The sequence below is a fragment of the Hemitrygon akajei genome, chromosome 4, assembly GCF_048418815.1.
Source record: "Hemitrygon akajei chromosome 4, sHemAka1.3, whole genome shotgun sequence".
Taxonomy (NCBI): Eukaryota; Metazoa; Chordata; class Chondrichthyes; order Myliobatiformes; family Dasyatidae; genus Hemitrygon; species Hemitrygon akajei.
The window spans coordinates 196284083-196300508 of record NC_133127.1 but is presented as its reverse complement, the minus strand read 5'-3'; the positions used below and the strand labels follow the sequence as shown (position 1 = coordinate 196300508).

The 16426-nt window shown below is 44.4% G+C and overlaps 1 protein-coding gene across 1 annotated transcript in view; it reads right to left on the bottom strand.

Moving 5' to 3' along the window:
• Positions 1-16426, bottom strand: part of clpb (ClpB family mitochondrial disaggregase) — a 173709-nt gene that overhangs the window by 33790 nt on the left and 123493 nt on the right. Inside the window, exon 8 of the mRNA XM_073044342.1 lies at positions 9422-9499. Coding sequence (XP_072900443.1) covers positions 9422-9499 — 78 coding nt within the window. The remainder of the gene's footprint in view (positions 1-9421; positions 9500-16426) is intronic.

Sequence of the window (16426 nt, the reverse complement as noted above, 5' to 3'; positions counted from 1 at the left end):
ATTATCAAGTCCAAAGAAGAAACATAAATTAGTAAAAAAAAGCGGCACTCCTGAGGACTGGGAGAAATTCAGAGACCAGCAGAGGAGGACAAAGGGCTTAATTAGGAAAGGGAAAAAGATTATGATAGAAAGATGGCAGGGAACATAAAAACTGACTGGAAAAGCTTTTATAGATACGTGAAAAGAAAAAGATTGGTCAAGACAAATGTAGGTCCTTTACAGTCAGAAACAGGTGAACTGATCATAGGGAACAAAGACATGGCAGACCAATTGAATAACTACTTTGGTTCTGCCTTCACTAAGGAGGACAGAAATAATCTTCCGGAAATAGTAAGGGACCGAGGGTCTAGTGAGATGGAGAAACTAAGGGAAATACATGTTAGTAGGGAAGTGGTGTTAGGTAAATTGAAGGGATTAAAGGCAGATAAATCCCCAGGGCCAGATGGTCTGCATCCCAGAGTGCTTAAGGAAGTAGCCCAAGAAATAGTGGATGCATTAGTGATAATTTTTCAAAACTCTTTAGATTCTGGATTAGTTCCTGAGCATTGGGGGGTGGCTAATGTTACCCCACTTTTTAAAAAAGGAGGGAGAGAGAAACCGGGGAATTATAGACTGGTTAGTCTGACATCGGTGGTGGGGAAAATGCTAGAGTCGGTTATCAAAGATGTGATAACAGCACATTTGGAAAGAGGTGAAATCATCGGACAAAGTCAGCATGGATTTATGAAAGGAAAATAATGTCTGATGAATTTTATAGAATTTTTTGAAGATGTAACTAGTAGAGTGGATAGGGGAGAGCCAGTGTATGTGGCATATTTAGATTTTCAAAAGGCTTTTGACAAGGTCCCACACAGGAGATTAGTGTGCAAACTTAAAGCACACGGTATTGGGGGTATGGTATTGATGTGGATAGAGAATTGGTTGGCAGACAGGAAGCAAAGAGTGGGAGTAAATGGGACCTTTTCAGAATGGCAGGCAGTGACTAGTGGGGTACTGCAAGGCTCAGTGCTGGGACCCCAGTTGTTTACAATATATATTAATGATTTAGACGAGGGAATTAAATGCAGCATCTCCAAGTTTGCGGATGACACGAAGCTGGGCGGCGGTGTTAGCTGTGAGGAGGATGCTAAGAGGATGCAGGGTAACTTGGATAGGTTAGGTGAGTGGGTAAATTCATGGCAGATGCAATTTAATGTGGATAAATGTGAGGTTTTCCACTTTGGTTGCAAGAACAGGAAAACAGATTATTATCTGAACGGTGGCCGATTAGGAAAAGGGGAGATGCAACGAGACCTGGGTGTCATTGTACACCAGTCATTGAAGGTGGGCATGCAGGTACAGCAGGCGGTGAAAAAGGCAAATGGTATGTTGGCATTCATAGCAAAAGGATTTGAGTACAGGAGCAGGGAGGTTCTACTGCAGTTGTACAAGGCCTTGGTGAGACCGCACCTAGAATATTGTGTGCAGTTTTGGTCCCCTAATCTGAGGAAAGACATTCTTGCCATAGAGGGAGTACAGAGAAGGTTCACCAGATTGATTCCTGGGATAGCAGGACTTTCATATGAAGAAAGACTGGATCGACTAGGCTTATACTCACTGGAATTTAGAAGATTCAGGGGGGATCTTATTGAAACGCATAAAATTCTAAAGGGATTGGACAGGCAAGATGCAGGAAGATTGTTTCCGATGTTGGGGAAGTCCAGAACGAGGGGTCACAGTTTAAGGATAAAGGGGAAGCCTTTTAGGACCGAGATGAGGAAAAACTTCTTCACACAGAGAGGGGTGAATCTGTGGAATTCTCTGCCACAGGAAACAATTGAGGCCAGTTCATTGGCTATATTTAAGAGAAAGTTAGATATGGCCCTTGTGGCTAAAGGGATCGGGGGTATGGAGCGAAAGCAGGTACAGGGTTCTGAGTTGGATGATCAGCCATGATCATACTGAATGGCGGTGCAGGCTCGAAGGGCCAAATGGCCTACTCCTGTACCTATTTTCTATGTTTCTAAGACTTACTGGCCTGGGACAGTGATTGATGCTGCTCCTTGCATTTTTCTTAGAACGCTTGTGCATTGAAGATCACGTCTACACTACATCTTGAAGGACAGGCTCTACATTAGCACAAAGCTCAGGAGTCACTTTCAGCATGCTTATCAGTGAGAAGATTTAACTGTTGTCCTTAATAATATAGTTCTGAGGGATAAATATTTTCTCTGGCTCCAGAGAAAGCTTTCCTGTCCCTCTTCAAAATAGTTTCTTGTGATTTTTCTTTACACCCAGCTGAGAGAGCAGACAGAATCAGTTTAACATGTCATCCAAAAGACTGATTGTCTGAGAGTTTTGGAGAGCCAGATTCGGTGATGTTTTTATGCCTCTGGCAGCATAATCTTAAGAGTCTTACCCTGGGAGGTACAGATGACAGAGAAAATCAACAGGGCTTGGCTGCCAATGGCAGAAATGGAGTCCGGTACGAGAAGAGAAGAGAAATGCATTCAGAATCAGAATCACGCTTATTAGCAATGGCATATGTCACAAGATATGGTGAGCAGAACAGAGTGTGATTGTGGTGGAGAACAAGTCCAATGATTACTGGCCCTCCTGACCTTCACCAGCACAGTGGAATAGTGGTTAGTGTAATGCTTTACAGCGCCAGCAATGAATGTTCACTGTCTGTAAGGAGTTTAAGTTCAACCATGAATGCGTGGGTTTCCTCCCACATTCCGAAGATGTACGGGTTAAGGTTAGTGAGTTACGGGCATGCTATGTTGGCATCGGAAGCTTGGTGACATTTGCGGGCTGCCTCCAGCACATCCTTGGAGCGTGTTGGTTGTTGACGCAAACAACACATTTTACTGTATGTTTCACAAATAAAGTTAATTTATTGTCTACCTACCCTTTATTCTGAATTCTGTTCTTGCTTTCCCTTGTACCACTTCAATGTACTGTGTAATAATTTGATCTGTTTGAACAGTTTGTCTGACAAGCTTCTCACTATACCTCAGTAAGTGTGAAGATAGTAAGCCAGTTCTAGTCCCAACCCCCCCTCATATCTTTATTCACTAAACTGCTTCTTAAATACTGACTCCTAGCAATCTGTCTTAGTACCAGATTTTGTCTGGTGACTTTCCTGCGGAGATGTTTAGGGATGCTTCATTGCTAAAAGCCAATTGTTGCCATGATGTCCTGCAGAGGGAGTGAAAAGCTGCAGTTTCTCAAGTACCCAAAGGTGTCGCCATTGAGCAAACTTCAGCCACAGGGGCACTGAGTCAAGGACAGCATTTATTACCCATCCCTGTGGCCAGGTGCTGAAGGCAGAGGTTGAAAGTACTTCCTCGGCTACGAACAACAGCAGGTACCTCCACCAACCCAGAAAGCCCACAGCCTTTGTCAAAGCTGGAGACTAACCACAGGCTCAGCTCAGATCAGCAGACTTGCTCGCCACGGCGTTTGACCAGCAACTGAAAGTCAATTAAAATATCCTGACTTCATCATTTCCTGACATGGTTATTCAGTCAGAGTCTTTGAAGCAACTGGTCATGGTAGAACTGACAGTTCCTTGGAAAGACCAGATTGAGTAAGTGCTTGAACGTAAGAAAGCTAAATACCAGGAGCTGGTAGACCATTCCAGAGATGGGTAGAGGGCACAATGTGAACCTAGAGAGGTGGGATGTAGAGGTTTTGCTGGCTGCTTACTGTGCAGAACCTACTCTCTCCTTGGCATTCCGGGGGCTGCATAGACATCAGGACCGTCACAGAGGTTACCGGGCGAGTCTCCAGATGGTTATCGATCAAGAGGTGTAACCCATGGACCAGTGCTTCTGGGACACAAACTACGAGGCCTGATCAAGCCTGGCTGGATCGCCTGAGCGAGGGTGTCTGATGTTAAAAGACCCAATGACCCCGGCTTACATCACTGATGATGTGTTCCAGCACATCCAAGTATGTATCTCAGCATCTCCAGTACCCATAAAAAGTATTCACCCCCCCCCCACCAGAAGTTTTCATGTTTTATTGTTTTACAACATTGAATTACAGTGCATTTAATTCAGCTTTTTTGGCACTAATCAAAATGAAAACAAATTTCTACAAATTGGGATAAATTTATTACAATTATTAAACACAAAATAACTGATTGCATAAATACTCACCCCCTTTGTCAGTACTTAGTAGACACATCTTTTGCAGCAATTACACCCTGGAGTCTGTGTGGACGGGCCTCTATCAAGCTCTGCACATCAGGACACTGACTTGGACCCTGCAGGATGTTAACTTTGTTGTTTTTAAACCATCCCTGTGTAGCTTTGGCTTTATGCTTGGGGTTATTGTCTTGCTGGAAAACAAATCTTCTCCCAAGTCGCAGTTCTCTTGCAGACTGCATCAGGTTTTCCTCCAGGTTTCCCTGTATTTGCTGCATTCATTTTACCCTCTCCCTTCACAAGCATTCCAGGGTCTGCACAGTGAAGCATCCGCACAGAATGATGCAGCTACCATCATGCTTCACGGTAGGGATAGGGTGTTTTTGATGGAGCGGTGTTTGGCTTATCCCAAACATAGCGTTTAGTCTGATGGCCAGAAAGCCCAATTTTGGTTTAATCAGACCATAGAACCTTCTTCCAGCTGACTTCAGAGCCTCCCACGTGCCTTCTCGCAAATTCTAGCGAGATTTGATGTGAATTTTTTTTCCCCAACAGTGGCTTTCACTTTACCACTCTACCGTAAAGCTGTGACTGGTGAAGCACCCGGGCAACAGTTGTTGGATGTGCAGTCTTTTCCATCTCGGCCACTGAAACTTGTCTACTGGTGGCTTCCCTAGTCCCCTTCTTGCAGAGTCACTCAGTTTTAGAGGACAGCCTGCTCTAGGCAGATTTACAGCTGTGCCATATTCTTTCCATTTCTTGATGATTGACTTAACTGTACTCCAAGGGATATTCAGAGACTATGAAATTTTCTTGTATCCATCTCCTGACTTTTCAATAACCTTTTTGCGGAGAGACATGGAGTGTTCTTTTTGCCAGGACACTGACTCACCAGCAGCTGGACCTTCCAGTTACAGGGGTTTCATGACTACACTGCTATCAGTACACATCAAATTGATCTGTATCTGTTCTTGCACTTGATTTATAAAGTGATCTGCAGGCATAAAAGTCTGCCGATGTGTCTTCACTCAGAGGGTGCTGAGAGTGTGGAACGAGCTGCCAGTTCAAGTGGTGCATTTGCATTCTATTTCAACAATTAAGAGAAATTTGGATAGGTACATGGATGGGAGGGGCATGGAGGGCTATGGCCCAGGTGTGGATCGACAGGACTAAACAGAATCATAGTTTGGCGTGGATTAGATGGCCCAAAGGGCCTGTTTCAATCAACTCCAGTTCCTGATTTTGGGTGAATCATCCAGGAATATTAAGGGGATCTGGAGGCAGGCGGCCAAAAGCGGCCTGTCCTGTGGTTAGAGGACAGTGTTTGGGCTTGAGTGAGAGGGAAGGAGGGAGGAACGAAGCTGGATTCACTGTTGTTGCTTGTTGTGTTCTGTGTTGTTCTGCCAAGCACAGTGGGCATGCTAAGTTGGCACCGGAATGTGTGGTGACATTGCGAGCACATCCCTGAGTGTGCTGGTTGTTAACACAAATAGCACATTTCACTACATGTTTTGATCTTTATGTGATAAATCAATCGGAATCTGAATCTGAATGTCCAAAACGACTCCGTCAAGTGTACCTAGGATACACTGAGCATCTTCTAGTGTTCCGTCAAACATTAACAGGACAGTGAGAGAATGGGGTTGGATACATTGAAATCTCTTCAATATCCGTTCAAACACTCAGAGCTGTGTTACAGGGGTTCCATCAGCATCTGTGCATTCTGCTGCTTGTCAGTGGCAGATGACTGGAGAATGAGTGTGGAGAGATTATAGCTTTGCACGCAGCTGCTAACATCTTAATTGAGTTTAAAATTCAGACTGATATTGTTGAGTTCCCATGGTATTATCTACCCTGACACTGATAGCTTCTCCTTCTAGACTGTGGAATATGTTTCCTTTTCCAATATATCCATAAAATTGTGTGGACATGGGCCATTCATCCCATCCTCTGCCAGTCTGGCTTCCCATCTCACATCCCCATTTGCTCCTACATGGCATGAACATTGATTTCTCCAACTTCTGGCAATTTCTCCCCTCCTCCCCTTCTCTCTTTTTCCATTCTGCCTCGCCTCTCACCACTTCTTTTCTCCTCAGCTGCCCATCACCTCCTCCTGGTTCTCCTCCTCCTTTCCTTTCTCCCACAGTCCACTCTCTCTCTTCTTCTTCAGCTCTTTATCTAGCCCACCTATCACCTGCCATCTTCTTACATCATCCATTCTCTCCCACCCATCCACCTTTCCCCTCACCTTGTCTCACCTATTACCTGCCATCTTGTATTCCAACCCCCACCCCCCCCAACCTTTTTACTCTGGATTCTGCCCCAGTTCTGAAGAAGGGTCTCGGCCCGAAACATCGACTGTCATTCCTCTCCACAGATTCTGCCTGCCCTGCTGAGTTCCTCCAGTATTTTGTGTGTGTTGATCCACATTCTCATTTGTCAAATGCCACATTACTGCCAGGATTGAGCACTGGGTTATGTGGGGAGACTGGAGAAGCTGGAATTGTTCCCTTCAAGGCAGACGATATTAGGGAACATTTGCAGAAATATTCAGAACCACCCAGGCCATGCTCTTTTCTTACTGCTGCCATCAGGTAGAAATACAAGGGCCTTCGGACTTGCACCACCAGTTACTACCTCACAACCCTCAGACTTCTGAACAAAAGGTGATAACTACAACCACTTGCTCATCCATTGAAAAGTTCCCACAATATGATAGAGGTGTATAAGATGATGAGAGGCACTGATCATGTGGACAGTCAGAGGCTTTTTCCCAGGGCTGAAATGGCTGCCACAAGAGGGCACAGTTTTAAGGTGCTTGGAAGTAGGTACAGAGGAGATGTCAGGGGTAAGTTGTTTACGCAGAGTGGTGAGTGCATGGAATGGGCTGCTGGCAATGGTGGTGGAGGCAGATATGATAGTGTCTTTTAAGAGACTTTTGGATAGGTATGTGGAGCTTAGAAGAATAGAGGGCTATAGGTAACCCTAGTAATTTCTAAGGTAGGGACATGTTCGGCACAACTTTGTGGGCTGAAGGGCCTGTATTGTGCTGTAGGTTTTCTATGTTTCTAATCAATGATTTCACTTTAAGGACTCTTTATCTCATGTTTTCATTATTTATTGCTATTTACTTATATTTGCATTTACACAATTCACTGGCTTCTGCACTCGAGTTGATCTTTCATTGATCACATTACAAACTCGCTCTCTGCTCCACGTTGACAAATACAGTACAGATTTACTGAGTATGTCCATAGGAAAATGAATCTCAGGGTTGTATATGGTGACATATATGTGCTTTGATAATAAAACTTATTTTGAACTGTGAGAATTCTGAGGGTTCTGATTAAGGAAAGGCAGAGGAGCAGTTTCCATGAGTAGCAGTTTGGGCGGAAGCTGAACAGAGGGGAGCAACAAACAAGGTGATGGAGGAACCCAGCAGGCCAGGCAGCATCTCTGCAGGGGAGTGGACTCGACCTAGAGTCACAATTGGAAATGTTCACTGCCCACTTCTCTCTGTGGACGCACCCTAACCACTAAGTTCCTCCAGCACCATGTCTGTTGTTCAAGATTCGTATCTGCACTCTTGTGTGTCTCCAAAACCAGAGTGGAGATAAAAATGTCTGTGGATACAGACTCAACAGAAACTACTGAAAAATAATTAGATAAACAATTACAAAGAAAAAGAGTTTGTGTAGGCATGGACGAAGAACACAGGAGTAGCTCTAATTTCAAAGTTCCAAAGTAAATTTATTATCGAAGTACAAATAAATCACCAAATACAAACCTGAGATTTGTTTTCTTGAGGAGCATACGCAGTAAATGCAAGAAACATAATGAAAGACCGCACTTAACAGGATGGACATGCAACCAATGTGCAAAAAACAACAAATAACTATCGAGAACGTGAGATGAAGAGTCCTTGAAAGTGCGTCCGTATGTTATGGGAACAGTTCAGTGTTGGGGCCAGTGAAATTGAGTGAAGTTATCCCCTTTGGTCCAAATGCTTGATGGTTGAGGGGTAATAATGTTCCTGTACCTGGTGGTGTGGGTCCTAAGACTCTATCTGATGGCAGCAGCGAGGAGATCATGACCTGGGTGGTGGGGATCTCTGATGATGGATGCTGCTTTCCTGCAACAGTGCTTCGTGTAGATTTGTTCAATGGTGGGGAGGGCTTTACTCGTGACAGACTGGGCCGTATCCACTACTTTTTGTAGGACTTTTTGTTCAGGGACACTGGTGTTTCCATACCAGGCTATGATGCAGCCAGTCAATATACTCTCCAGTCTGTCAAAGTCTTAGATGTCACGTCGAATCTTCGCAAACTTCTGAGGAAGTAGAGGCATTGCCAAGCTTTCTTCCTAACGGCCCTCATAGAACGCTGGTGCAGTAATGATGAAACGAAAGGCCTCTTGAACTGAAAGGGCAGCATGATAGCGTAGCGGTTTGCAAAACACTTTACAGCACCAGCGATCGGGCTTCAATTCCCGCCGCGGTCTGTATGGAGTGTGTAGTTTCTGCCCATGACTACAGGTGCTCCAGTTTTCTCCCACATTCCACAGATGAGTGGGTTACAGTCCGTGAGTTGTGGGCATATGTTGACACCATAGCATGCTGATACTTGCCGGCTGCCCCAAGCACATTCTTGGACAGTGTTGGTCATTGATGCAAAAAGGCATGTTTCGAGGTACGTGACAAATAAAGTTCATGTGTTAATCTAACCTCTTTTATTTCACACCTGCCTGAAAGGGTGGTGCATAGAGATTCAACGGACTCTTCTGAAAAGTGAACTAGATGAACAATTGCACATTGGTTGCTCGTCAGTCTTTGTGTGTAATTTTTCTCTGATTCTATTGTATTTCTTTAATTTCCTGTGAAAAATCCCTGAAAGAAAATGAATCTCAGGGTTGTATATGGTGACATATACGTACTTTGATAAAAAATTTACTTTCAACTTTGAAACAATTGAAAAGAAAAAACTGAAAAGTAAAGGCACAGAAGAACAGAGGAGTAGCTCTAATTAAAGTGATCTCACAAATTGCTGGCACAGTGATGATGGACAGAACGGCCTTTGTACTGTGAGTATTTACAATCTATGGGTCCTCTCTAACCAGACCAGTTTGCCCAGCAAGATGACACTGTTAGCCCACATGCGAAGCACGTTGGGGCAGGAAGGGGGATGAAGTGAAAGGGTTAAAAGCTCCTGGGTTCTGATCTCGGAGTGGCCCAGGGCTGTAATCTCCAGCAGGCAGCAAATGGCTTCAGCATCATTTAATTTAACAATTACCTATCCCAGACGAGCCGAGAAACAGGAAGACCAGTGGATGCTCATCGTCTGCCCAACCGTTCTCCTTTCTTCGGATGGCTACATTTAAAAGAAAAAAAGAGCGAATGAGAAAGACTTAGAAAAAAATATAAAAAATCGATTCTTCTTCTGCTCCCTACAATTATCACTAAGTATACACGATGTTATACCATCTTCATCCCACGCAATAGGCACCAGCAGCCATTAGCCCATCGGAGATTTCATTAAGGAGCAGGACCCAGGAGGGGCCAAATTGAGTTTGTATGGATCTCCTGAGCCTGCCCTCCCAGTTATGCGGATGGACTGCGCGCTGTCTGGCGGAGCACGCGGCGTTGCCAAGGAGATGGGATCGACAGTTAACGCAGGGGCGGGGGTGGGGAATGGGGTGGCGGTGGGGGTCTAGGAGGGAAGGGCATGGACGCGCACGCACACAACTAAGTGACCCACTGAAACCTGCTAATGCGGAGATTATTAATAATAATAACAATTAATCTGTGGGAATTTGCTTTGTGTGTTAGCTAAAGGACATCCGCCCAAGTTCAGGGTGACTCTGCTGCATGCTGACTGACTCCGTGCATTAAATCCGATTTTGAAAAACCTGAAATGCTTGAATAATAGAGACTTGATTGGATTACTGTGATAAATCTATATCAGTCTTTAATCTTTCCAAATGTACCGGGGATAGAATCCTCCTTACATTCTCTTTCTTTTGCTCTGTGCGCTGCTCACCCACTCTAAGGACTTGTGTGTTAAATTTCACATTGGACTTCTTGTTATTCAACCACAGAATATTAGCATCTTACACAGAACAATGCGTTGGGGTAGGGAGAAACCTCTGCCAAAACGCTTGACATACTTTGTAGTCAAGGTCAGAAAAGACTCACCCCACTATGTCACACTCGCAACTGATGTTGGGATATACGCATCACCATGAGACACAGAAGCAGAATTAGGGCATTCGGTCCTTTGAGTCTGCTCTGCCATTTTTTACCGCGGCTGATTTATTATCCCTCTCCACCATATTCTCTTGCCTTCTCCCTGTAACCTTTGATGCGCTGACTAATCAAAAACCTATCAACCTCTGCTTTAAATGTAACCAATGACTTGGTCTCCATAGCCGCCTGTGGCAATGAATTCCACAGAGTCATCACCATCTGACTAAAGAAAGCCCTCCAGAGCTCTGATCTAAATGGATGTCCCTCCGTTCTGAGGCTGAGGCCTTTGGTCCTACACTCCCCCCAACTATAGAAAACATCCTCTCCACATTCACTCTATCTAGGTCTTTCAATATTCGATAGGTTTCAATGAGATCTCCCTTCATTCTTCTAAACTTCAGTGAGTACAGGCCCAGAGCCATCAAATGTTCCTCATACGCTAACCCCTTCAGTCCTGGGATTGTTCTTGGGACCCTCTCCAATGCCAGCACATCTTTTCTTAGATAAGGGCCAAAAACTGTTCACAAACATGTAGGACTTGTGTGCTAAATTTCAGATTGGACTTCTCAAATAACAAGACACTAGTGTCCTCTGTAGAACACTATGTCAGAGTGGGAAGAAACCCCTGTCGTAATGCTTGATATAGTGTGTGGTCAAGGTCAGAAAAGGTCTATTCTGCTATCCCACACTCCCTATTAATACAGGACTACAGCACACAAACAAGCCCTTCAGCCTATCTAGTCCATGCTGAACTATCAATTTGTCCAGTCCCATCAACCAGCCCCTATGCCATAGCCCTTCAATCCCATTCAATCTTGTTCTACACTTGCCCCACCTACTGAGTGAAGAAGTTCCCCCTCATGTTCCCCTTAAACATATCACCCTTCACCCTTAACCTATGACCTAGTCTCACCCAGCATTGGTGGAAAAAGCCTACTTGCATTTACTCTATCTATAGCCCTCATAATTTTGTATACCTCTAACAAATCTTACCCTCATTCTCCTATGCTCCAGGGATTAAAGCCAAAACCTATTCAACCTTTCCCTACGTTGGTATATATCACTGATATATCCTGTCCTTTCTCTCCTATCAGATTATTTCCTCTTCAGCCTTTATCTCTTCCCAGCTTCTCACTTCATCCTCTCTCCCCCACTCACCCATCTTCCCCCTCACCTGGTCTCACCTATCCTCTGCCAGCTTGTCCACCTCCCTCTCCCCCCAACTTCTTATTCTGGCCTCTGTCCTTTCCTTCCCAGAAAACAGAAATTCTCCTCTCTCTACTCATTCTATTCTACCTGCCAAGCATCTCCAACATATTATGAGTTTATTATCTTGTTGGTGGGCAGCTCTCAAGGATGCTGGGAATGGTGAGGCTAGTGCGCCATGGGAGGGGCGTGGGACAGGTGGCACAGGCGCAGACCCACCCAGCCCTGAGACACCAGGCAACGTCTTTTGATTCCAAACAGTTGGTTTATTGATCATTATAGAATGTCTCTCTGGTGCTTCCTGCTCCCTTCCACTTTTCCCAACCAGGATTCTCCGATTTCCTGCCTCCTTCCCACTCTCAGTTCACAATAGAGACCCATATCAGAATCGGGTTTATCATCACTCACATACGTCAAGAAATTTGATTTTTTTTGTTTCAGCAGTACAGTGCAAAACATAAGATTATTATAAATTACTAAATAAACCATGCAAATAAAAAGAATACTGAAGTGGTGTTCATGGGTTCATGAACCATTCAGAAATATGATGACGGAGCAGAAGCTGTTCCTGAAACTTTGAGTGTGGGTCTTCAGGGTTCTGAATCTGTTCCCTGAAGGCACCACAATAAGGTGGCGGCTAGTGCAACGCCTTACAGCGATCAGTGCTCATTTCCCACCAATGTCTATAAGGAGTTAGTACATTCTCAACGTGACTACAAGTGATCCAGTTTCTTCCCATATTTATAGACGTATGGGATAGTAAGTTGCAGGCATACGATGTTGGTGCCTGAAGCATGGCAACATATCCCAGCTCATTCCTAGACTGTGTTGGTCATCGCAAATGATGCATCTCACTTATGGGTACGTGTACACGTGACAAATAAAGCTAATCTTTAAAGAGGGCAACACACACAAAATGCTGGTGGAACGCAGCAGGCCAGGCAGCATCTATAGGAAGAAGTACAGTCGACGTTTCGGGCCGAGACCCTTCATCAGGACTAACTGAAAGAAAAGATAGTAAGAGATTTGAAAGCAGGAGGGAGAGGGGGAGATCCAAAATGATAGGAGAAGACAGGAAGGAGAAGGATGAAGCTAAGAGCTGGAAAGGCGATTGGCAAAAGGGATACAGAGCTGGAGAAGGGAGAGTATCATGGGACGGGAGGCCTCAGGAGAAAGAAATGGGGAGGGGAGTACCAGAGGGAGATGGAGAGCAGGCAAGGAGTGATTGTGAGAGGGGCATGTGGTTAACAGTCTCATATGAAAGATGGCAGCTCTGATATTCCTGGCCCTAATAGAGTTCAGAATCAGAATCAGGTTTATTAACACTGGCATATGTCGTGAAATTTGTTGTTTTGTGGCAGCAATACTTTGCAATACATAATAATAAAAATATAAATTATAATAAGAAATATATCTAAAAAAATTAAATAAGCAGTGCAAAAAGAGAGCAACAAAAAAAGAAAAAAAATTCGGGAGGTAGTGTACATGGGTTCATTTTCCATTCAGTAATTTTGATGGCGGAGGGGAAGGAGCTGTTCCTAAAACATTGAGTGTAGGTCTTCAGGCTCCTGTGCCTCCTCCCTGATGGTAGCAATGAGGAGAGTACTAATCAACAAGCTCAAAAACCTGGTCCATTGGAGTACCTGAGGGTACTCAGCACTTCGACATAAACCCTTGACCTCAGGCTGGGAGGGAAGGTGTGACCCTGTGAAGCACAGTTAACACCCCAGGTGATAAACTCTCACTGGGCAGGTCTCATAAAGCAGGTTGGGCAGTAGGAGGTCGCTGGTAACAAGGAAAAGACATTTTTCTTGCCTGGTCCTCTCCTGGGGTCTGATGAAAGGTTTCAGAGTGTGAAGTTAGCTAGATATTGATTCTCATAAATACAATGTATTACTTTACTGAGATCAATATGAGGGCAGTCTTCAGAAGGCAAGGCAGCAGAAAATGGTTCTCCCTTCCCTTATTGCACCACTAATGTAGCAATTCATTCTAGATTGACTTACTTGCCTCCATCAAGTCACGGTTACTGTGGAAAGGAATCAAACTGTGTTGGTTTGACATGTGAAATCCCAGAAGCTCAATCAATCCTTAAAGGGCTATCTTCAGCCTAATCCACTCGTCTGCACCACTTCACAGTTCCTCGGGGTGGGGGCGTTAAGGGAGGTGGGGAGAGAGGGCAGCACCTTCTTATTAGATTAGCAGAAACAACCAAAGCTGGCACAGGGGAGATGTTAAGGCAGATGACCAGAAGCTTGGTGGCAGAACAGGCTTTGAAGAGAACAAGAGGGAGAGTGGGGAGGGAAGTCCAGAGGGAGGGAAGAAGCACATAGCAGTACAGTTCCTCCAGGAGGCTGACAAGAAGCGCTTCTTAATACAAAGATGAAGGGAAATCTGGACAACAGATAATTCTAAAACAGAAAGATTTTAAATATTAGTTTTAAAGATGAGCTTTATTTGTCACATGAACGTCCAAACATTGAAGCACAGGGTGTGCCCACTGACACTCAAATGGCAGCTGATTATCAAAGCTGCCAATTTTTATATGAAACTATTAACCATATGCCCTCTTTAAAGATTAGCTTTATTTGTCACATGTAAATTGAAACTAACAGTGAAATCCATTATTTCCATCAACAGTCCAAGGATATGGTGGGGGGGGGGGCAGCCTGCAAGTATCACCATACTTCTGGCAGCAACAGAGCATGCCCACAACTCACTCACCCTAATCTGCACGGCGTTGGACTGTGGGAAGAAACTGGAGCAACCAGAGGAAAGGTATGCGGTCACGGTGAGGACATACAAACTCCTTATAGACAGTGGTGGGAATTAAACCCTGGTCTTAGAGCTGGCGCTGTAAAGCTCCGGTACAGTGGCTGATTTCCCCCAGGTACTCTGGTTCCCTCCCACATCGCAAAGCTGAGGCTGATTTGCCATTGCGAACTGCCTTGTGCGTGCCAGTGAGTGACAGAATTGTTGGGAGAGGTGGGTAGTTGAAGAAAACATGGAGAGAATTAAAAATGGGATTAGTATGAAGGGGTGATGGTCAGCATGGGGTCAGTGGGCTGAGCGGCAACATTCCCTCCCACTGTTTTTACAGCTGCGAGGACCAACCATTCCCCTGAGCAGGAAATTTTTACACAGCCTGAAAACTGAACGGCACTTTTTTCTGGAATATGCATACTATGATTTGACTTTATCCACAGATAAAATCCACAGATTTGACTTTATTTATAAATTGAAGGGCATTATGAAATAAAGCACAATGAAAATCCCTCATCCTTCGTAAACTTTTTTTGTGTCTATTCCAGCTATGCGGCAACAAAGGCTATGTGCTTGGGAGCATTTTAGTTACCGTGTGGCCGTGCATCCACATAGTTTACAGTGATGAGCAGCCTAATTGATTTACCATGTGTTGTACATGTTTTTGTTTTTTGCACAATTTCCTGTAAACTCTAGAGACTATTCTGTATGAAAATCCCAGTTGTTTCAGGGATACTCAAACCACTCCACGTGGCACTGACAATCATTCCATAGTCAGTCCGTTACATCACATTTCTTCCCCATTCTGATGTTTGGTCTGAACAGCAAATGAACCTCCTGACCGTGTCTGCATGCTTTTATGCATTGAGTTGCTGCCACATGATTGGCTGATGAGATATTTGCATTAACGAGTGGGTATATAGGTGTAGCTGGTAAAGAGCGTGTGTCGGCACAATCAGCATGTCAGTTAGCAGGGCGGTGAGTACAATGCTTGTGATTACCGATCAGGTTTGAATGGTTGTAAGGAGTTTGTACGTTCTCCTTCTGACTGTGAGCATTTCCTCCAGGTGCTCTGGTTTCCTCCCACGTCCCAAAGATGTATGGGCTGGGATTAGAAAATCCTGAGCACGGTGACATTTTCGGGCTGCCTCCACAACACATTCGGACTGTGCTTGTTGTTGACATGTTTCATTGTAAGTTTTCACGTTCAACGTATATGTGACAAATACAGCTAAGTCTTAAATCCTTAATTAACCTGATTCTGATTCTGAAATGGAGCTTATGTCGCAGCAACAACCTGGCACTCAACGTCAGTAAGACGAAAGAGCTGATTGTGGACTTCAGGAAGGGAAAGACGAAGGAATTCATACCAATCCTCAGCGAGGGATCAGAAGTGGAGAGAGTGAATAGTTTCAAGTTCCTGGGTGTCAAGGTCTCTGAGAACCTAACCCAGTCCCAACATATCCATGCAGTTATAAGGAAGGCAAGACAGCGGTTATACTTCATTAGGAGTTTGAAGAGATTTGGCATGTCAACAAATACACTCAAAAACTTCTATAGTTGTACCATGGAGAGCATTCTGACAGGCTGCATCGCTGTCTGGTACGGAGGGGCTACTGCACAGGACCGGAAGAAGCTGCAGAGGATTGTAAATTTAGTCAGTTCCATCTTGGGTACTAGCCTACAAAGTACCCAGGACATCTTCAAGGAGCGGTGTCTCAGAAAGGCAACATCCATCGTTAAGGACCTCCAGCACCAAGGGCATGCCCCATTCTCACTGTTACCTTCATGTAGGAGGTACAGAAGCCTGAAGACACACACTCAGCAATTCAGGAACAGCTTCTTCCCCTCTGCCATCTGATTCCTAAATGGATATTGAATCCATGAACACTATCTCACTTTTTTTAATATATTTTATTTCTGTTTTTTGCACAATTTTTAATCTATTCAATATACGTATACTGTAATTGATTTACTTATTTATTTCTCCTTTAAGAACTGGTCAGCCCTGGACCGGGGGAATGGTATTGTGACATGCATCATCTCCTGGACTGTCCTGAAGTGTAGATAGGCGATCGTATGA